Source organism: Puma concolor, chromosome A2 (assembly GCF_028749965.1).
Source record: "Puma concolor isolate L17-30 chromosome A2, mPumCon1.1.hap2, whole genome shotgun sequence".
NCBI lineage: Eukaryota > Metazoa > Chordata > Mammalia > Carnivora > Felidae > Puma > Puma concolor.
Window position 1 is genome coordinate 94,079,851 of NC_141668.1, and position 22,356 is coordinate 94,102,206.

General features: G+C 38.1%; 1 protein-coding gene across 2 annotated transcripts in view; it reads right to left on the reverse strand.

Annotated features, from left to right (window-relative positions):
- The window catches only part of PNPLA8 (patatin like domain 8, phospholipase A2), a 46,583-nt gene that overhangs the window by 8,928 nt on the left and 15,299 nt on the right, over positions 1 to 22,356 (reverse strand). For both annotated transcript variants that reach the window (XM_025929532.2, XM_086696977.1), the window contains exons 5-8: positions 18,186 to 18,280; positions 15,052 to 15,223; positions 12,182 to 12,239; positions 8,658 to 8,852 (exon numbers count right to left, since the gene is read on the reverse strand). In XM_025929532.2, the coding sequence (XP_025785317.2) occupies positions 8,658 to 8,852; positions 12,182 to 12,239; positions 15,052 to 15,223; positions 18,186 to 18,280 (520 nt within the window). The remainder of the gene's footprint in view (positions 1 to 8,657; positions 8,853 to 12,181; positions 12,240 to 15,051; positions 15,224 to 18,185; positions 18,281 to 22,356) is intronic.

Here is a 22,356-nt window from a genome sequence, read left to right on the forward strand (position 1 = left end):
TGCAACTCTGTGAACAATACAATTTCAAAGTATCACATTCATTAAAACACACATATCATCTAAACAAAGTAGGCAAACCTTGTAATGCTAAGCATTTATCAATCATAACTATTATTTTGAAGAATTCAGAAGGAGGACTAAACATGCCAAAAAATACTGTAAAACTGTAGAATAAAAGTATATAGCCAGCCTTGCATTACTGGGATAAACCTCTCTTGGTATTAGTGTATCCCTTCAATCCTGAAAAACTATAAACTGTTGGAAAAGTTACTCCTTCTAATACGCCCATATCGCCCTCTCTGTAACTGTCTCCCATTAATTCCAGATAGTGCCACACAGATTTGGTCAGCTTCTAAGCCTACAGTCCAGTCATTCATTAATTATTTGCAGGTTTTTGATAACCCACATCCCCTTGCCTTTGTGCCTTTGGACATGCTATCTCACTCAGAACACTTTCTCCAGCCCCCTTCTTAGCTCAACTAACTCCCATTTACTCTTCAAAACATGGGCCAAGAGTAATCGATCCAGCAAGAACCTAAGTGAAATAATCCTAACATGTTGAGCTGAAAACAGTCCGTCGCTACTGGAAGATAAGAGACTGCCTAATTCTGTACTAGTACACTGAAAAAGAATTTTGAAAAAAATAGGTTTTCCTCAAGAATAGGAAGAGGAGATACAAGCTTAAATTGGCGTGTCCTAAGGCAGTGCACACGTGAAATACAGGCACTGAGATTACAGTGACACAAATATTACGGGATAAAGATCTATAAAGAAGTAATATTTTTCCTTAAGACCTGTATTTTCAGAATTCTTTTTCGTTTTTATTTTTTTTTTTTGATGTTTTATTTATTTTTGAGAGAGAGAGCACGAGAGAGAGAGCAGGGGAGGGGCAGACAGAGAGGGAGACGCAGCTTTCAAAGCAGGCTCTAGGCTCTGAGCTGTCAGCACAGAGCCCAACGCAGCACTCGAACCCAAGGACCGTGAGACCATGACCTGAGCCAAAGTCGGAGCCCCTCAAAATTCTTTTTTAGTGTACTACAGCAAAATTATGGCACACTAGGATCTTAGGCAAATGAGCCACTTTGCATGGCTAAGTTCTCCTTAGGAAAGAGTGTGTGTACAGGGGTGTGCATTTAATAAAAACCCTTTCTGCAATAAGCCATATGCTTTTCAAAAAAGAATATAATGATGGTGCTTCAATTTTCTCTTGATGATTCAGAATTGTGGGGGAAAACACAAATCAGAAATATTGCTGCTTCTAATTCCAATCTCAGCTTAGCTTCTACTTCCTAGCTCTTTGGCAGAGGCATCACGACTTTTAAAAATAAGATGTGACTTGATAATTTCTAAAATTTTAGGATTAGGTACTACATTGACTGTATAGGCTCAATGGCAACTTATTTTAGTACCGGCCCTAGAACTTCAAGAAGTGTTTGCCAACAGCCTTTCCCCCTGGGGAAATCTGCAAGTTTCTCACAAAGGTAAAAAGCAGTACATGCGGCGATCCAAGCTCCAGTGAGGTAGTGATTTGACTGTCTTTTTACAAAACTGGGGACTCAAAGGATCAGAGACTTCTGCTAAGTGGCTTCCTTTCCTTGTGGAAAATCACCTCCCCCACCTCCCCCACTGCCAACACTAGTGTTCTCTAGCTTCAAGGCCCCATTAAAAACATGCAGCATTTTGCCTTGGTAACGAAGTAACCAGTGTCACTAAAATTTCTCACGGACCACGAAAGAGAAACGCACCTTACCTTTTGTGAATTTATGTTCCGTTATCTTAGGGGGAGGGGGAGGATTTATTTTATAGATCACAGATAATGACAACTCTTCATTATTTTAAGCGTTGCCAAAACAACTTTTCAAAAACACATATCTCAAGTAACACCCTGCGTCGGTGAGATTACACTAGAAGGCAGCAGCACAGAAATGTCCCAGAGGTAACTGGCTCTTTAGTTATGGAACAGCCGATGCGAGCCTAACGGTCCTTTATTACGGCCCATGTCATTCATCCCCAGGGTGTAGCCTCAGGATTCCTCCGGGGTAACAGGCATACGCGGGGCTGTGTGGATTCGCAGAAAAACTGTTGGGTCACGTGTTTTCACTGCTCCTTTTGGTCTCCATTTCAGGATGGGTTGTTTGCTGCTACTTTGGATCTGATCTCTACCTTCCCCCGAGGCGCTCATCTCCATCACTCTCTAGCGTCATCTCTTCAAAAGAATGTGTTTTAGGTATCCACACGTGTTGACTTTCATGAGAAAAGGTTATTCTTTCAAAAGACATCTCAGTCAACAGGGGCCCGTTTATTCGCAGGCCCACCACATTTCAGCTCTTTGGCTGTTTTCAGAAAGTCCCTTTGTGGCTGATAGAGGCTCGAGTTTGGACTGTCGCTGAAACCTACAGACTGCAGAAAGCTGGCCTGTGGACGGCCTCAGGTCTGGGACACAAAAAAGGGGGAGACTGGGTTCTGTCATTTGTCACCCGACTGGCAGGAGGTGTCCTAAGGAGGGGGAAGCTTCCCTCCCTCATCCAGACTAAGGAAGAGGGACATGTGTGACTGAAGCACACACGCCAGCATCATGCTTACCTTTATTACAGATCCCACAGGCCTAATTTTCAGCATGCATGTTAGGAAAACAGTTAAGTCATTCCGAAACCCAAAACAGCATGGCAGAGAATACACACAAACGATGAGAATCTTAAACGGATCAAAGTGCCAGTTAAGACCGGGAGAAAGAAGTAAACCTTCTGTGCCACCGAGTACGCCGCCTCGGTTCATCCAGCAGAAACTCGGATGTCCGTCTACCCCACGCCAGGCCGAAAGGCGTGCCAGCCTCGAGTGTGCCGAGCCTGAAGCAGGTGAACCGACACTGTGTCTCCTGGAAGTGATGACCGCGGAGGGTGGGATGGCTTTTACGGTTTTTAGAGCTACTAGGCTCACTTTCCTCAGACCCGATAGGGGCTAAATTCACATGTTATTCTAAACTCCAGCGTCTTTGCACCATTCAACATTGCCACTCAAGTCCCTGAGCTTGCTTGCCACGGACACAGTCTTTCACTCCTCCTGGACGTCTCCCACTGTGCTGTACGGAACCGCTCCACAGTTGAAACTGCCAAGGTCATCTCACCTTCTTCTGAAAGTGCTCTCTTTAACAGAAATGTGGCTCTTCCCCAATACTGTTTCCCAGGTAGCTGTTGATTCTTTCATATCTCCTATACTTTAGTGGTTAGGAGGACGGTGTCCTATTTATTCTTTAGTGTTCCTTCTAGACCATTATTAGTCTCAATCGACTTGGAAAATTCATGTGCTTTAACGGTTCTGCTATTCCCCCCCAGCCACCACCACTGTTGTCACCTGTCACCTCCCCATTCAACAAACTGGTGAGCACCTGGTTCACAGGCTTCCTTACTATCCCATGTAGGAAGGGGTAGAAATTCTTTATCACACCCCACGTGACTTTACAACTTTCTAACACCCTAGACTCTCAGATGCTCAATCCTCTTATCTTCAAAATCCATTCTTCTATCTACTCTCCAAGGTCACACATTAGCTCTTGTTATCAAGATAGATGGAATCATATGGTATTCAGTGTTTTGAGTCTGGCTTCTTTCACCTAGAATAATGCTTCTGAGATTCATCTATGTCACTGCACATGTCCATAATGCATTCCTTTTTATTGCTGAGTTGTATTTAATTATTTGGATGCATCATAGTTTATCATTCACCAGCTGAAAGGAACTATTTTTAAATTTAGCTATCTTTAGGGTGCCTGGGTGGCTCGGTCGGTTGAGCATCTGACTCTTGATTTTGGCTCAGGTCATGATCCCAGGGTCATGGGATAAAACTCCATAAGAGGCTCTGTGCTGAGTGCAGAGCCTGCTTAAGATTTTCTCCCTCTGTCCCTCTCCACTGCTCACGCTCTCTCCCTCTCTAAAAGAATTTTTAAAAATTAGCTATCTTTATACATCTGTTGACAGTTTTACATCGGCAATTTGTACTGTTTAACTTTGTGAAAACCTACTAGGATTCCTTGAATGTAGGTAGCATTAATTATTTCGTAAAGGCTTCTCAAATATAAATTTTAAGACTTTCAACTTTTTCCTTTGTTTTCAATTAAAAGGACATTAGAACAATACCTATCACATAACAGAGACATTTCAGAACAGAACATTTCACTTCTAATTCAGCAAGAAAGTTACCTCTTTTAAAACTTTTATTTTAAATTCTGGTTATACTGTCTGTAACTTCTAATCATCTCAGTATTTTAGATGGAATACTTCACTATTATAAAAGCCCATAAAGAAGGGTCATAAAAGACAAAAAAGGGAGAAAAGATAAGAAGGGGCAAGCAAGGTGTAGCAAAAATTGATAATAACAAAACCACTCCCAAAATAAAGAGCTGCCAGGTTTCTAACGGTTTTAATAGTCATGCTTTAAATTCCCATTCCTTTACCTTTACCTATTTTCCATCAAATACATGCAGAAGTTAAGATTTTTGTGTTCACTCTAGTCCATGGAGAGGCACACCGTCCCTTGAGCCCTGTTATACTTAGCCCACTCCTGTCAAATGCCTCTTTTATCAGGAAGTCATCAGGCTAATACTGTGGTATTTCCTTTAACCTTTCCATTCATTTAAGTATTCATATTTACAGTTATTTATTTATTGTGTATTTGCCAGGCCCACTGCTAGATGCTCACGTAAAAAAGACTTAAAAAATGAACTGATTGCAGGGCGCCTGGGTGGCTCAGTTGGTTAAGCCTCCGACTTCAGCTCAAGTCATGATCTCAGCTCAAGTCATGATCTCAGCTCAGAGCCTGGAGCCTGCTTTAGATTCCGTGACTCCCTCTCTCTCTGCCCCCTCCCCCACTCATGCGCGTGCGCGCACGCGCGTGCTTTCTCTCTCTCTCTCTAAAATAAAAAATTAAAAAAAATGAACCGGTTGAATAATTTGCTACTTATCTCTCAGAGATACACGCAGGATTGTGTTTTAATAGCAGTACATCATACATGCACTTAACAGCCTAAAATTTAAATACTTTTGATTGATTTTAATGTACATTTAATCATTTCAAATCATACGGAATCCCATCCAGGAAATAACCATTGCACAATGTGAATGTCTCCTAATCATCTCATCTCAGCTTATTCTTTTTTGAGTTAAAAAAAACTTTGTTTCTTATTATGGTAAAATTCACCAAACATAAAATTGGTCCTTTTAAGCATTTTTAAGGTAACAATTCAGTGGCATTAATTACATTCAGAATGTTTTACAACCATCACCACTGTCTATTTCCAAAATGTTTTTATCACCCTCAAGAGAAACTCTAAAAGCATTAAGCTCTCCTTATTTCCCTCCCAATCCCATTTCTATCCTGCCCAACTACTCATTCTTTACCTCTCAACTGCAGTGGAAACGTCTTTGTAAAGCCAGTCCTGATAGAATAAACCACTTCTTCTATGCTACTTCTTACCCCTGCACATATTTTCATTATTGAATCTATCCTGTTATTATTTTCCTGTGCTTATATTCCCCTAGCTTGAGCCATTCGAGGGTAGAACCCAGGAAACGCAAGCAATAAACTGGCACTTATTAAAACCTTTAGGGTCTTCAAGGTTAACACAGTTTCTGGCACTGAGCAAGCAGTCACTACATTTTTGACCAGTTATACTGAAAATTAATAGTTGCGGCCTGGCGCAGGCACAATCTGCCAGGTGCCAGGCCGGTTCTTTCCGCTGAAGACACTATTTACCTGGAACATTTACATGAAATATCACAATCCCCTTTAGGTTAATGTATTCTGAGTTCTGGACATAACCTTTCACAACGTAAATTAGGCCTAAGACAAATAATATATGAAAATCTGTCATGAAAACCTTTAGAGCAAATGAATTTATCAGGGTCTTTCTCCAAAAGGAGAGAATTAATGATTCAATTCTGGAGGTGGAGATGGGAAAAGGTAAGAGAGAAGGGACATGCATATGTCCAAACTCATCAAACTGTACACATCAAATATGTTTACTTTGGGGTATATCAACTGTATACCAATAGAAAGAGAGAGAAGGGATAATTTTATGTAAAACGCACTATTTCAAGATAGATATGATGCTACTTGGGCAGGGGGGAGAGAAATAATAGATTAGAAAACTACTCAAAAAGAATTCCTCTCACTTTATAATTTTTTAAGACATGTAATAAACCTTGTAAATATTACCATATTCTTTTCTTTATAGGCAAAGGCAAATGTAATCCATACATCTACCTACTCGCACCTCTTAATTATAGCACTGCTTTCAATAACTGCTCAAACAGAATGTTAGTCTATAATTTATACTCTACGTGGTTCCAAAAGGATATGAAGTAACTTACATTAAAACATATGTCAGACATGACAGTTAAAAGAGATTTTAAAGATGAGTCTGGAAATAACTCAATTATTCAAAGAGCTCGGGATAAGAGGACTGTAATAAGTAAGCACCATATTTTAGTTTTAAACTTCGTAACAAGTTCTGAAGGGTTGGAAAGGAACTTCACTTGAATGTTTTCTTTGTTTAAACGATCAAGATCATTCACATCTTAGAATGTTCTAATCAATCTTTCACGGTGTCCTTTCAGTAGAAAAATATCCCATTTCTTCCTCATGTTTGGAAGAGAAAAAGAAAAATATTCTTAACAATAGGGCTTGCTTAGAATCCAGATTTCATTAAAATATGATTAATTAGATGTGCAAATCTTCCCGAGTCAAGTCACTGATTTACATCCAAGTATATTCTCTGTACACGTGATTACATGCTTTACATAAATTTTGTACAGTAAGTTATTTTAATCTGTAGCTCAACCTAAATTCAAAGATTATGGTCATCAATATAAAAATGGCTAAGCATGAAAAGAAATATCACTAGTCTAAATGAAATGGAAGGAGAACCACTTGGATTACTTTGGTTTGTTATTATGTATTCTCCAGGACTGAATTAAACTTTAGAGCTACCTCCTCTCAGATGAAAACAATAAAGAGAAAATGAGATAACTTCTTTGGAAGTCTGGAACACATGGTCCTGAAATGCAGTAACTTATCATTTGAGACTTCTACTAATATTTGGCATAACTGTGACTTTGTAGCATGACAATCATCTTAAAGTTATGTTATAAACCTTAAGTACTATGTTTTGAATACACGGTCTAAATTTATCTCCGTTTGTGACATGGTGAGAAGAATATGCAGAAATCATTGTTAGAACAGCAAGGTACATATTAAAGTAAGAATTTTATTTTGACCAATAAGTCTTGAAACCAATGTCAGAAGGACTCTCCAGCTAGCACTTTCTGCCCTGAGTGGGTGGAAGAAAGAAGAAAGGCGAGCAGGGGAAGTGCCTTACATAATTCAACAATGACTGATTTGACAAAGTAAGAAACAGTCTGAAGTGGCTTCAAAGACAAAAGGAATCCTATGTTAAATTCGTGACTACAAAGATTGTGACACTACTTCTAGAAAGACAGGGGAAAATGGGATAGTTGACCATAACATTTTAAAATATGTGTAAGGTACTATAAAAATATAAGAGAAAATAAAACTGATAAAAGTATTTGTTATTATAACATTGACACATGTAAACTGAAATTGTATAGTTGATGTGTAGTTCATATAGACAAACGATGTGTGTAGGAGCTTCTGAATGACATCTGAAAATCTTTATCAAAATAGTTTTCCTCTCAACATTTATCCAAACACCAAATACACAGAGCACAACAAATACTTCACTGCTAGAGAGTAAAGTTAAGGTTAGTAGCTCTATGGAATGAGATTGACTTTAAGTGGGATATCATCTAAAAAATTAAGGATATATAAAACATATTTTGGTAGTATCAGCTGAAGAGTTTTCGTCACTTTTTTATCATTTAGTGTAAGTCAGGAGTTAAGATTTCCATGAATAATGGGAAAAACTTGACAGAGGAAAGATTCATGATAAATAAATAAGTCTACATTACAGAAAAAGAATAAATTACCAGAAATAATAGTCAATGTTATACACCATTCAGCCATAAACTTTGAAAAAGTGTAACTATAGACAGCTTCCTGATCCTGCCGCTTGCTAGCTGTGATCCTACTCGTTAGTGAACATTTCTCAAGACTCCAATATCTCATCTGTAAAAGGGGAATAACTCTATCCACCTCATAGGCAGTGATAATTAAGTGACACAATGCATGCCAAGGACTATGTAAGTGTCCAGCACATAGCTAACTTATTATTTTATATCATCTCCTTCAAAATATGTCCACCAAAACTGTCAAACAGATTGGGTTCCACGTGCCCAGGGACCATGTTTCACTTTGAATTTTTATTTCATTTTATTACATTTGAATGTTTTCTTTTTAATTTTTATTACATTTGAAAAGCCACACATTTTTCCATCAATAAGTGATCATAATTAGTTATGAATCACATTATGTAAAATACACACACACACACACACAAAAATCTTTCCTAAAATGTGTTCTCAAGCCAGAAGGCCTGTTGATTTAAGGAAAACAAACAACAAATAAAAACATTCCGTGTGGCACATCTTTTACCACACAGAAACATGAAGAACAAATCTGACATTTGAAAAGTGCCGATTCTATAATCACGTGAACGTTTCAAAGGTAAGCCACGGTCAACTCACTTGGTGAAGATCGTTTCCCAGTGCGTACTCCGCAAAGTAGCCGGGCGCAGCAGACGAGGCTCTGATGGCCTGCCACATTTTGTACTGACAGCCTCCCAGGTAGTGAGAGTTGATGCCAGGGAAGTGACCATAGTTTCTGAACACAAAAGCCTTGGGCGTTATCCCTCTGTTCACTATGGTACTTACTGCAGCTACCTAGTAAATTAAAAAGTGAACAATACCCACTGTAAACAGTCGTATTGGGGATCTGTGAAAAATTAAGTATTATTTAGTAGTGTATGAACCACCTACAATTCTCCCCATCAAGATAAACGTATAACATAAATATGATGTTCAGCAAAGGGAACCAGATGTTTCTACCTAGTTAGTTCTTTACGGGAAAATAGATACAAGGACTGAGATAATTTTGAGAAATGTATTATAAGACAATAATAGTGAGATCCTGTAGCTCAGAGGTTAGAGCCCAGGTCTTGTAAGACAAGAATAAGATATTTTTGACTACATGATTTGATTAGCTATGTAAAAAGACATTAAGAAGACATAAACTTGCAAATCTTTGGATAATAATCAACACAGCAGTAGTAGCAATGAACACAAACTACTTGAAGAAGAATAAACACATTATTTTCACAGTATTTACGGATTAGTTTTTGTTTCTGTTCTCTTTGAAGGCACTATGACTTTAGTAACTGAAACTAACACTATACAAATTCTCAGGGCTTTCTTATAGTTAATAACTGGTAGCTGGGTAAATTTTTATTGAAATAACTAACAATGACCATCTTGGGTCTCGGATTTCATTGATATCAGTTGAATTTATGTAAAATGTGTTGTACTTGTTAATGACTTATAATATAAACTGAAGAAGGTGAAAGGTATTGAGGAGGCCAAAGTTATTAGGATTCTGTGCCAAGCCCTGTCAGGGGCCTGTGTGCTTTGTTATTTTATAAACCAAACGGGATATCCCTAGATCCCACGAGTGATCTGAGTGTGTCTCTAGGCCACCGTGGGTAAGAGTCGTCACACCAAAATCCAGGGGGGTCTATGGATTGATTGGTCGATAGACAGGCTGAATTAAGAATCATGTGGGCTGGGGCGCCTGGGTGGCGCAGTCGGTTAAGTGTCCGACTTCAGCCAGGTCACCATCTCGCGGTCCGTGAGTTCGAGCCCCGCGTCAGGCTCTGGGCTGATGGCTCAGAGCCTGGAGCCTGTTTCCGATTCTGTGTCTCCCTCTCTCTCTGCCCCTCCTCCGTTCATGCTCTGTCTCTCTCTGTCCCAAAAATAAATAAACGTTGAAAAAAAAAAAATTAAAAAAAAAAAATCATGTGGGAAACACGATAAACCCTTTTATCACAAGTGAATTACTTTTCGAGGTGGCTTAGGTCCCTTACACCTACTCTTTTATTTAAAGTTGGCGAGTCCTAAGACTTAAAAACAAACAAGCAGAAAGCTCTGAAGACATACAGGGGAACTAACGAGAGGTGTAGGGCACATCCGGGGGTCTTCTCCAAAAGAGCCGTGTTTGTCTCGTTATGACATGGCCTCCAAGGCCTGGCTGGTCTGATTCACCTGCCACTTCAGTCTCAACTTGCACGATGCCCTTGAATCCTCAGGCTCCAGCCTTCTGGAACTCTCAGTTCCTGCACTTCTCCATGCTTCCTCCCGCACAGGTCCTTCCCTTTGCCAGCAATGCTCCTACTCATCAGCCTCCACACTAAGATCTCAAACCTCATGTCCTTAGAATAGCCTTCCCTCGTGTCCCTGTAAATACATGTGTTCAGAGAACTGTTTTTGTTGTCCATAGCATTTATTTCAGGGAAACTATATGTCATTTGTGTGATTACCTGATTAATGCCTACTTGCCCTACTGGACTATAAACTCCATGTCTGCATTTACTCACTAAGGTCTCCAAAGTGCCTAGCACAGTGTTGACACATTGGGCTTATAGTTAATATCTAAAGAATGAATGAGGGGGACCTGGTGGCTCAGTTGTTAAGCGTCCGACTCTCGATTTTGGCTCAGGTCATGATCTCAAGTTTCATGAGATCAAGCTCCGTGACAGCCTCTGGGCTGTGCTGCTTGGGATTCTCTCTCTCCCTCTCTCTCTCTGGCGTGCCCTCTCTCTCTCTCAGAAATAAATTTCAAAAAAGAAAAAGGTATGAACAAAATTTATTTTATTTTATTTTTTTTTAATTTTTTAAAAAAAAATTTTTTTTCAACGTTTATTTATTTTTTTTTGGACAGAGAGAGACAGAGCATGAACGGGGGAGGGGCAGAGAGAGAGGGAGACACAGAATCGGAAACAGGCTCCAGGCTCTGAGCCGTCAGCCCAGAGCCTGACGCGGGGCTCGAACTCACAGACCACGAGATCGTGACCTGGCTGAAGTCGGACGCTTAACCGACTGCGCCACCCAGGCGCCCCATGAACAAAATTTAAATAAGCAAGAGAGGGGCGCCTGGGTGGCGCAGTCGGTTAAGCGGCCGACTTCGGCTTAGGTCACGATCTCGCGGTCTGTGAGTTCATGCCCCGCGTCAGGCTCTGTGCTGACAGCTCAGAGCCTGGAGCCTGTTTCCGATTCTGTGTCTCCCTCTCTCTGACCCTCCCCCGTTCATGCTCTGTCTCTCTGTGTCAAAAATAAATAAACGTTAAAAAAAAATTTTTTTTTTTAAAAATAAATAAGCAAGAGAAATAAAGGGAGCTGTATTTGATTTTTCATGGTTACAGATTATTATCCAAAGAATAAATACAAGCTGCAAGGGATTCTGAAATACATAAATCCTATTCCTTCTTCAAATAACAAGTATTATTAAAGAACACAGAACTCAAGCAATACTGAGACCACTGGGTTTCAAACAAAACAAATAAAAAGAGCAGCCACACTGAGACATATCCTAGTGGCATTAACACTTTTAAAACTTAGGTTCCATTCGTATGTTAACCTATATCTACAGGCATATAAAATTTCTTTTAAAAATCTTAGAGGAGGAAATGCCAGACTTTCTTAAATCACTAGATTTGATTAACCTTATGATAAAATAATTCCTCCTTATTTTTAGTCCTAGTCTTTCATGTTCTTAAACTTCTGTTGTACTCTTACTGGATATAGAAGATGTCTATCGGGGCGCCTGGGTGGCTCAGTTGGTTAAGCGTCTGACTTTCGGTCAGGTCATGATCTCATGGTCTGTGGGGTTCGAGCCTCATGTTGGGCCCTGTGCTAACAGCCCAGAGCCTGGAACCTGCTTCGGATATTGCGTCTCCCCCTCTCTCTGTTCCTCCCCTGCTCACACTCTGTCTCCCTCTCAAAAATAAGTAAACATTAAAAAAAAATTTTTGTTTAGAAGAGGTCTAATGAACACATCCTGTATCTTCACAGAATGGCCCAAGATGTAAGAAATTAATATAATCTATTAAAAGAGGTTCCTAAGAAATGTTTCCCTTAATAGAGAAAGGGCCTCCAGAGTAAGTGCTTTCAACCTGACCTTGAATTCCAAATTGGTATTATCTTTAAGACTCTAAACTTACCTTAGGACATGTAGGGTTTCTTGCCGTTTCAATCATTAGTGAGGATCCCATTCTATCCCTTTATAAAGGAGAAAATTAAATTATATCAAAATGATTTTATCTCCTAACATCAAGGACACACAATATGAAAACACTGTTTGCTCAGGGCTTTGTCAAAGTACTATGAGCGACAAACAAGAAATATAAAAATAAGAAATATAATGAATTAGGCACCTCTAGGTGCCTTATAGTATAATTAGTGCACACAAAACAATATATAGTTATTTGTTAAGCTCTGATTTCAACTGCTGGTATCTATAGTATGGGGAGGAATCAGCCCAGGCTGCAAGGAGGGGTGGCTTGAGAAGGGCAGCAGGGGATGGCAAGGAAACACATCCAATGCCAGGATGTGGAAGGGGTAAAGGCACGGAGGCAGAATAAACCTGTTGTCTTCAGGGTCCTCCTGACAATATAGAGGAACTGTGCTGAGATAAAGCTGCCTAAGTATATAGCGTAGTTACAGAGTGATCTGAAAACCAGAGCAGAGCATTTAGACTTTAAACCTGTTTTAGCAATACAGAGCCAAAGTCACTCCTAAAAAATGCTTTGGAAATCATCTGAGTTGGCACCTGAATTACCGCAACATTACAGATATTGTCCTTGGGCAACAATTCCCACAATTCCGTTATAAGGGAGTTTTATTTCAGGGCACATTTTTTCCCTGGCTTAAAAATAGGTAATTTTCCCCTCTATTGAATATAAGGACTATGTTCTCTGCCAACTTGCCTCAAAAAGAAAAAACATGTTTCTGATGACATTTTTTTTCAAACAATATTCATGATTTCCAAATACAGTATTAGTGAATTTCACATGTAGGTAGTACGCACAAATTAGGTGGTGATCTACCCTGTATAATCTTTTCTAAATATTGATGTAAAATACTTTCTAAAGCGGACAAGATCTTTGTCTTTCCGAACCTGATCTATAGGTTTCATCTGCATGAAGACCAATTCAATTGTATTCTTCTAATAATCTTTTCATAGAAATCTCGCTGTAAAATTGGGACAGAGATCCTGGGAACATGCTGCTTTTACAGTTTAAGCAAAGTTCACATTTGTTTTTCTGTTTTTTTTTTTTTTTTGAACCTTGATTTTATAAACAGAGGTAATATGCTTTAGTGAAGTTATGAACATAAATTCAAAAAGAAAGTCAGGAACACTAATTGCTTATTTCAGATGGATGTGAAAATACAAAAAAAAAAAAGTCACCATTCGTAGATTCTACTGATGGTATAATTGAAGTGTCCCTAAAATAACACAAAATGATCTCAGAAAAAAAAAAAAAAAAAGCAGAAATATGCTTTCAATAAATAAGAGAAACAAAAGACAAAAAAAAAAAAAAAAAAAAAAAAAGCCAGAGAGCAGATGTGATAGGTAACAATAATGGCCCCCCAGTGAATGGTACTTCTTGATGTCCATATCCTCGTATACAGTCCCTTCCCAGAGACCTTAGGTTTCAGTGGCTGTGGTCAAGGGGACATCAGCAAACATGCCATTAAAGTGAGGCTTGATAAGTATTCATGCACTGGGGCTTGCCCTTTTGAAACTCAGACCACTCTAATGGGATGAAGTCCAGAATGAGAGTGACCGCGTAGAGAGAGATCGGCACGGGAGCCATCTCAGCCGTGGTGTGAGTGTGAGTCCAGTCAGGCAAGAACAGAAGAAATCACCACACCACAGAATCAGGTTGTTTTAAACCACCATGTTTTGGGGCACCTGGGTGGCTCAGTCAGTTAGACATCCTACTTTGGCTCAGGTCATGATCTCTTGGCTTGTTAGCTCGAGCTCTGTGTCAGGCTTTGTGCTGACAGCTCAGAGCCTGGAGCCTGCTTCGGATTCTGTGTCTCCCTCTCTCTCTCTGCCCCTCCACTGTTTGCACTCTGTTTCTCTCTCTCTCAAAACTAAACATTAAAAAAAATTTTTAAAAATAAGTCATTAAGTTTTGGAGTGGTATGCTTTGCAGCACAAGCCAAGTGAAAAAGTAGGGAAAGAAAAAAGCAACTAATCACACTTAGAAAGGTCATTAATGCTGTGATTAAAAATAAGGAAGGCTTTGAAGAACCTTCACTGAAACAGCAATAAGCAAATATATGAAGATACCCTAACGAGTAACATAAGGAAAAAACACTTCATAACAGAGAAACTGGCTTACAGTCTATTTTATAGTCTTATTATATAGATATGCATACTGAAGCACTGTTCATAATCACAATAAATTAAGACATAAATATCCTAAACGCAAATGGTTCAGAAAATATGGCACCATCACACTGTGGAGCATAGTCTTTAAAAATTTGTCAAGAGATTTTCACAAAGTTGGAAATAGGGAAAGGATATAAAATTGAAACTACAATATAATCTCTGCTATATAAAATACGTATGAGAATGTATACAGTCTAGAAAAAAAGACTAGAAGAAAATATAAGGTCCACAGCTCTGAATGGTCTTGTGGGTGATTTTAAAGGTTTCAATTTTATGCTTGTATTTTTGGAAAAGTGAGTATAAAGCCTTTGTAGTACCCTGGAAAAAATGTTTAAAAATTATTAATGTTTTAGAAGAATATTTGTTAATGACTTGAGAAAGACTAATATGTTAAGTAAAAACAAGGTGCAAACACGTCAATCTATAAGATGGTCTCAATTCTTAGAAAGAATTGAAACTTCTACATGCGAATCTCACACATGAACTCAAAAAAAATGGTGACTGGAATTACACACCAAAATAGTAACAGTGGTCATCTCTAACCAACTGTACCAATAATTTAATATTCTTTTTTAATTATGTGCACATGTTATTTATATAATCAAACATTAAAAAATAATTGTAACTTACTTAAGAATATTTTCCCAGGTTTGACTGTCATAAAATGCATGGCTCCAACTCATTTTGACTGTTCCAACAATGACATTTTGTGAAAACACATCGGATCCTAATTTTCGGTACAGTTCTTCACATTCATCCAAGGGCATATGAAACAATCCCAACATGAATGCTAATATAGCACCTGGAAGAAAGAATGCTTGGTTTTTCCGACATTGACATTACAGTACTTATAAGACTTCCCAACTCACAGATTTGGTTAAAATTCTAGCTCCAACACTCCCTGTGTCACTTGGGACAAACTACTTAACCTGCCAGAGCCCTGATTTCTTCATCTACAAAATAAAGATAACTAAAAAATGTATAATAACTAAAGATGATAACTAAAAATAAATTAAAAAAATTAAAAATGTATACATGTTTTTATATCAGGATTAACACAGTAAAGGTCTTTACCTGGCCTCAGTAAGGACTAAATGTCAACCAATGATGAGGAGGATCAATTTTAAAATATAAAAAATGGTTGTTTTACATTAAATCAAATAACACACAATTAAGTTGTGGTCGATGATGTTCTTTATAACCTTCATAGATTCCTTAAAACTTAACAATTCATTAAAATAATTACTCCTTCAAGTTGGTCCAGGGAATTAAAATAATGAAAGAAATTAAGTCTCGGGGCACCTGGGTTGCTCAGTCAGTTGCGCATCCCACTTCAGCTCAGGTGACGATTTCACGGTTCATGAGTTCGAGCCCCACATCGGGCTTTGCACTGATAGCATGGAGCCTGCTCTGGATTCTCTGTCTCCCTCTCTCTCTTCCCCTCCCCTGCTAGCTCTCTCTTTCTCTCTCTCTCAAAAATAAACATTAAAAAATTTAAAAAAATAGTAATTAGGTCTCTGGGATATCCTTTTAAATAGCCGATTTCATATCCTAGCTGCACGTGGCAGGACACACTGCCACCTAGTGTATCTAACTGGCCTAAACCTGAATTAAGGAGAAAAATAGGCGAGAAAGCTTTGGGGAGTTGGGGGTAAAGACCGATACAGAATGACAGTTTGTTTTGACATTATAAACAGAATAAAAACAGCAACTCGTTATCATAATGAGTTTTAAATATTTTATTATATTCAGTGTTATTCTAGTAAAAGATAAAACAGCTTATGTTTTAAATTAAATTGTATGGCATCACTATATAATAGAAACTAATTTTTTCAATTTGCAGAAAATCTCTAACACAAGAAATAACCTGCCAAAAATTAAGTTCCTTTCAAGTACAGCTACTATAAACATGAGCAGATTATTTTAAAACTAAATTTTACTGAACCAGTAAGGATATTACCTTTAAATTAAATATATTTATTAAGTTTATAAAAATTCTAAGTGCAAAGAAAATTTCTACGTTAGAATATACAAAATGGAAAGAAGAAAGGAAAACTATAAGCACTGTATTTGAAGTTAAGGTTAACGTAAGCCAGAAGAGACAATGGAAAAGACAGATCATGATAAATACAGAAATGTACATATCACATAAACGGATACCCTGCTTCATGGATGATGAATCTCTGTGATTTAAAATTCTCTTTATTGAGCATCCACCTACTAACAGTGGTGCCAAAGCAGGAAGTTTGCTTGTTTAAATGTGTGAATTGCTAAAAACTACTACAAAATTTAACAGAAATGGTCAGGGTAAAGCTGCAAAACAAGTGTCAAAGAACATTAGCCCTAGGAAATGTCTCTTTAGGAAAAGTTTCCACAGTTAAATCAAATTGGGAAATAAATATTATTTTCCTATTCTGAGAGTCCCAACGCACTTTTACTGCACTCAACGCGGAGCCTGCAGAGGAGCTCGCACCCAAAGCGGAGCCTGCAGAGGAGCTCGATCCCACAACCCTGGGATCATGACCTGAGCCAAAACCAAGAGTTGGACACTCAACCGACTGAGCCACCCAGGTGTCCCCAATGCATTTTTAATATACTAAAATATCTCTGAAGTCCCTCTGTAAAGAAACCTATAATAACTTCCTATAACCCAACAACTTTCTGTAACCTATTATCTTGGGGAATTAGTGTTCATTCCATGGAACATCATAAGAATCACCGATTCCTTATGTGTTTGAATCATTCCTTTACCTGCTCATTAAGCTTTCAAAACTGAACATTAATTAACATGCCCTTTGAGCATATTGGGCTCAAATATGTGAGCTCAAATATGTGGGCTCAAATATATGTGTCAGCATACTGGACACACGTAATGTGGAGAAGTCATTTGATTTTGTTACTAGTAGTCTTTAGTACTATTTTAATTCAAGAGAATGAGAAAAAAGAAATAGAAATAAAAGCCTATGAAGATCAACTAACACGAAGTGAGAAATTATCAGGTCAAACAGTAAAATACACAGCAAGGATCCACAATCCTAATAGTTCTTGAGTGTTACCTCAGGGGTAAACAATAGTTATGTGTATCCCGAGGGGCTTAATGTATACATGGGGTGGGCACGGGTGGATGTATGGGTGACAGAGCTCATGGAAGGAAACAGAAAAACCAACAGAAAAAACAAAAATTTATCTGATGGTGACTCAAGGAAAACTACGAAATTATTCAGTAACAATCATATCCTAAGTTGCCAACTTATTCTATACACATATGAAACTACAACTTTAAATGTACCTAGCAATATTAAGAAGCAGGCTTTAAAAAACACACATTCTCACGTTTATCAATTTAAATTCCGGTTTTAAACAACCAGACAAAAAAATGTTATAAAAAGCAATTTCCTCACAGAGGGACACGTCTCCCCCAAAAATAAAATCGTATCCATCTTTAACACTCCATTGGTTCAAGTACAATTTTGGTCCCTACCTTCCTTCCACTTTATCACTTTCCTTGAGGTGACTACACCATAAAGCAATAATTCGTAATTTGTATTTGTCACTGTGGCTTATTTAAAACGTATTAGGAAAGCACATTAAAAACCACTTCTGAATGTTACCTTACTCCCAATAAGCATTTTATAAAGTTCATTAAGCCAATCAAAGGATTATCCATCATTAAAACATAAAACTAATACCCACCACTTCAGAGAATAACCAGAATTTTAAATGCATACTGCTGGGAGGCACGGCTTCCATATGCCAATAATTACCTGTGCTCACACCACAAATGTAATCAAAGAGCTGATGAACTGGCTTCTGAGTAAGTTCAACCAATTTTCGCAGTGTCTGAAGAGCAACGACACCCCTACAGACAAAAAGGAAGATAAAAATTCCTGTTTCAAGGAAATTAAGTATTGAATAAAACAAGCCTACAAGTTGCTTTTCTAGCTTAGATGCAAACACAAAAATTAGTAACATAAATTAGCATCAGTATAAACTGCCTGTTTTTAAGATTACTTTCAAAACTCCAGTACTAAATAATGGTATAAAACCTGTGTCATAGCAACGCATTTTTAAATTTACGCTAGTATCTCTTTGAATAAGACTACAAAGATATGCCAATGTAAAATATACTTTTTTAACACGCCAACTGTGGAAAATACTTAAAACCTCCATTCACCAGTTTTGGAACGCCGTATACTGGTGGTTTCTTCTCCCTCCACTACAAGTTGGTTATCTATGCTTCTATATATATTTTAGTTGTCTCTACTTTGCTAGTCATACTTTTAAGTTTTCTTTTATTCATTATTTTTTTTAAACTTTCAACAACTTTAAGATAATGCCCTACATTTAAGATAATTTATGCTGCTGACTTTGCTCATCTCTCGATCTTTGCCAAGGCAGCAAAATGCGTGATGATAAATGTGAAAAATGAAACAGGCTAGAAGGTGTAGGCCAATTCAGGATGTGTGTAACACGTGGACAATTCTTAACACTAGGAAAATATACAGACACAGTGAAATGGTCTAAACCCAATACAAGATGTAGGGCAGAGAATCGTGGTGGTTAGTCAGGGACCACCAAATAAAATTTAGAGTGTCAAACTAACAGGAAATCACTAGAAAATATTCTAAGATTAAAATAGAAAACCAAACAAACAGAGGGTTACTGGAGGGGTGGTGGGAGGGGAGGTGGGCTAAATGGGTAAGGGGCATTAAGGAATCTACTCCTGAAATAACTGTTGCACTATATGCTAACTAACTTGGATGTAAATTAAAGAAATAAAAAATAAATAAAATAAAAATAAATAAAATTTAAAAAACATTTTAAAAAATAAAATAGAAAATGAAAGATGCTGATTTTTTTTTAATTTTAAGAAATAATGTGGATTTAAAGAGAGGTAAGAGAAGATAAGATGGCTTATTAAAGAGATACATTATGAAATCAAAGTGAGGGGACATGAAGAATTAGAGAGAATGCTGGATAAATATATTTAACAATATGACCACCACTATCATATAAAAAGAAATAAACATGCACATATATATACTTGTGCAAGAAAAAAAGATTTGAAAAAATCAAAATATTAAAAATAATCTGAGAATTGTGAGCTACAATTTTTGTTTGCTTTTCTTTACTTTTTTTTTCCTCCCAGGTTTACTTGTATAATCAGGAAGAAAACTATTTTAAAATGCTGTTATTTATAAACTACTTCAGGACAAATTTAAAAATAAGTATACCTGCCAGGTTGATTCTATCAGCCTAACAGCCTACCGGGCTCTCATATACAAAAGAAATAAAAGATCTGGGTTCTTTTCCTCACAAGCCCTCACACCTTCCTCCTTCCAACATAAACTTCCCATTCTGGCTGCTTTCTCACACTCCCCTACACCCAGGCGTCCCATCGGCAGCACGAGTGACATCTGGGGCCCGACAACTGTGCTGGGGGGGCTGTCCTGTGTGCCGCAAATCATTGTGTTGTACACCTGAAACTAATATAAGTTAATATCTCGATAAATTTTTTTAACCGGAAAAAAAGAAGTCATAGTCATGATCACTCTTTAAAATAGTACTGTTACTCTTTTTTTTTTTCGTTCCAAGATTTTATTTAAATTCAAGTTAGTTAACATACAGTGTAGTACTGGTTTCAGGAGTAGAATCCAGTGATTCATCACTTACATACAACACCCAGTGCTCATCCCAACAAGTGTCCTCCTCAATGCCCCCCACCCACCTCCCCTCCAGCAACCCTGTTTGTTCTTTGTACTTAAGAGTCTCTTCTGGTTTGCCTCCCCATTTTTCCTTTTCTTCCCCTATGTTCATCTGTTTTGTTTCTTAAATTCCACAAGTGAAATCACATGGTATTTGTCTTTGACTGACTTAATTCGCTTAGCACAATACATTCTAGTTCCATCCACATCACTGACATATACATATATATACACATGTATATATATACATACACACATATACCCACACACACACATATATCTTTTTTTTTTTTTTTTTTTTTAATTTTCTTTAGAGACAAAGGGCATTGAGCAGCAGATAGGGGCAGTGGGAGAAAGAGAATCCTAAGAAGACTCCATGTTCAGTGTGGAGCCTGGCACTGGGCTCAAACCCACAATCCTGGGATCATGACCTGAGCACACCAAGAGTTGGACTCACCACCAACTCAGCCACCCAGGCACCCCTATAGCACATCTTCTTTGTCCATTCATCAGCTGATGGACATTTGGGCTCTTTCCATAATTTGGCTTCTGTTGACAGTACAAAATAGCACTGCTACTCTTTATCACTTTGCTTTGTTTTTCTTCATAACACCCATTCCTACTCAAAAGTACATTTTTTCCCCCCTATTTGTTCTCTTTCCTCCCCTGGAATGCAAGTACCATGAAGACTTGGATTTTGCTTACTGAGTGACCCCAGGATCCAAATCACCGTGTAGAACATGGCAGGCACTCAATATGTTAGCTGACTCGATAAATGATACCATCCTTCCCAAATGCTCTAAACTTAATGGCAAAAGAGGACTGGCTTCTTCCTGCTCCTCGGTGAAATTCCTTACTCATTCAACTGCCATTCTCCTTACTTCTCATTACTTGGAACCAATTCTATGCACTAGAATGATTCTCTCTAACTCATTACCACTTTATCATAACGTTCACTTTCTTGAATTTCACTTCTGTAAGAAACATCCAAAAGATCTTCTAAGACTTTTCTCTCCTCAATCAATTCCACCTTCACTTGCCAAATTAGCACTTCTATATTGCTGCGTGAAGCCTTATAGTCAACATGTGCAAAACAGAACTGTCCTTCTCAATAGCAACCACCTCCTCCCATTTCCCTGCAATTCTGTCCCAATCATCCATGGGGTCTACACTTAGGAGTGACCTTGACCTCTTTCAACTACATCCAAACCCCTTTTTCTTCAAAGTTTTCTTACATATTTTTCCTTCCTCCTGCTTCCCACTGCCATCATCTGAAGTTATTATTTTATTGTCCTCTGCCTAGATTATTAGTCTCTTCTCTCATCATCCACTCCTTCATTCACATTGTGTCAAAATTAGAAGAATCTGGCTTGCACACAGGACTTTAGAATTTAACAAAAAGGTCAGGGTAGTACTTGGACATACAAAACAGTAACTGGCAAGGCAGGACTATCAGAGAACAAAATCAGAGAGGCAAAGTAAGCTAAGAACAACGCGCAGGGCATGTACTTTGAATTTAAGAGGTAAGAGCAGAGATGGCAGGAAACTAGCACCCAAGCTAGAAAATTTGGGGCGAAAGGCTAACATCAAAGAATCTAACCAACAAGTAGTAAGGAACTGAGAACAAGAAGTATGGATGAACTGCCAGCAGAAAGAATGGAGTTTGATGGTGAAATGACCTCCTGAGCTGAGAATGCTTAGATGGCCCCTGTAGCACCAGAACTGGCATCTACAAGTGAATATGTAGGGAGTCAGGAAGTTACTGATACAGACTCCTTTTCTAACCATCACTTAATTAAGTGACTAGCTGACTGGTAAACATGGGTAAGATAAATATAATGAAGGAAAGCCGACATTATAAAACATTGCCAAGATTTTAAGAGAATCATGGTTGGTAAATTGTGCTAAATTACCAAAAAGGTCTGAAAAGACCAAACTGAAATAAATACTGGATCAAATTAAACTAAAAGAAAATCCAGGTATATATTCTCTTAGACGGTAAGTAACAAGTTAAGAAAAACTATTTACTGTTTTATTTCAAAAATTTGGTTTTATAACGAAGTAGTTACTATAATTACACAGAATCGGTTAAAAAAATTCCTAAGGCTGAACTGGATCAGCAGATTTAAAACATCATTTTTCTGTGGTGCCTAGGTAGCTCAGTCAGTTAAACATCCGACTCTTGATTTCAGCGCAGGTCATGATCTCACAGTTCGTGGGTTCAAGTCCC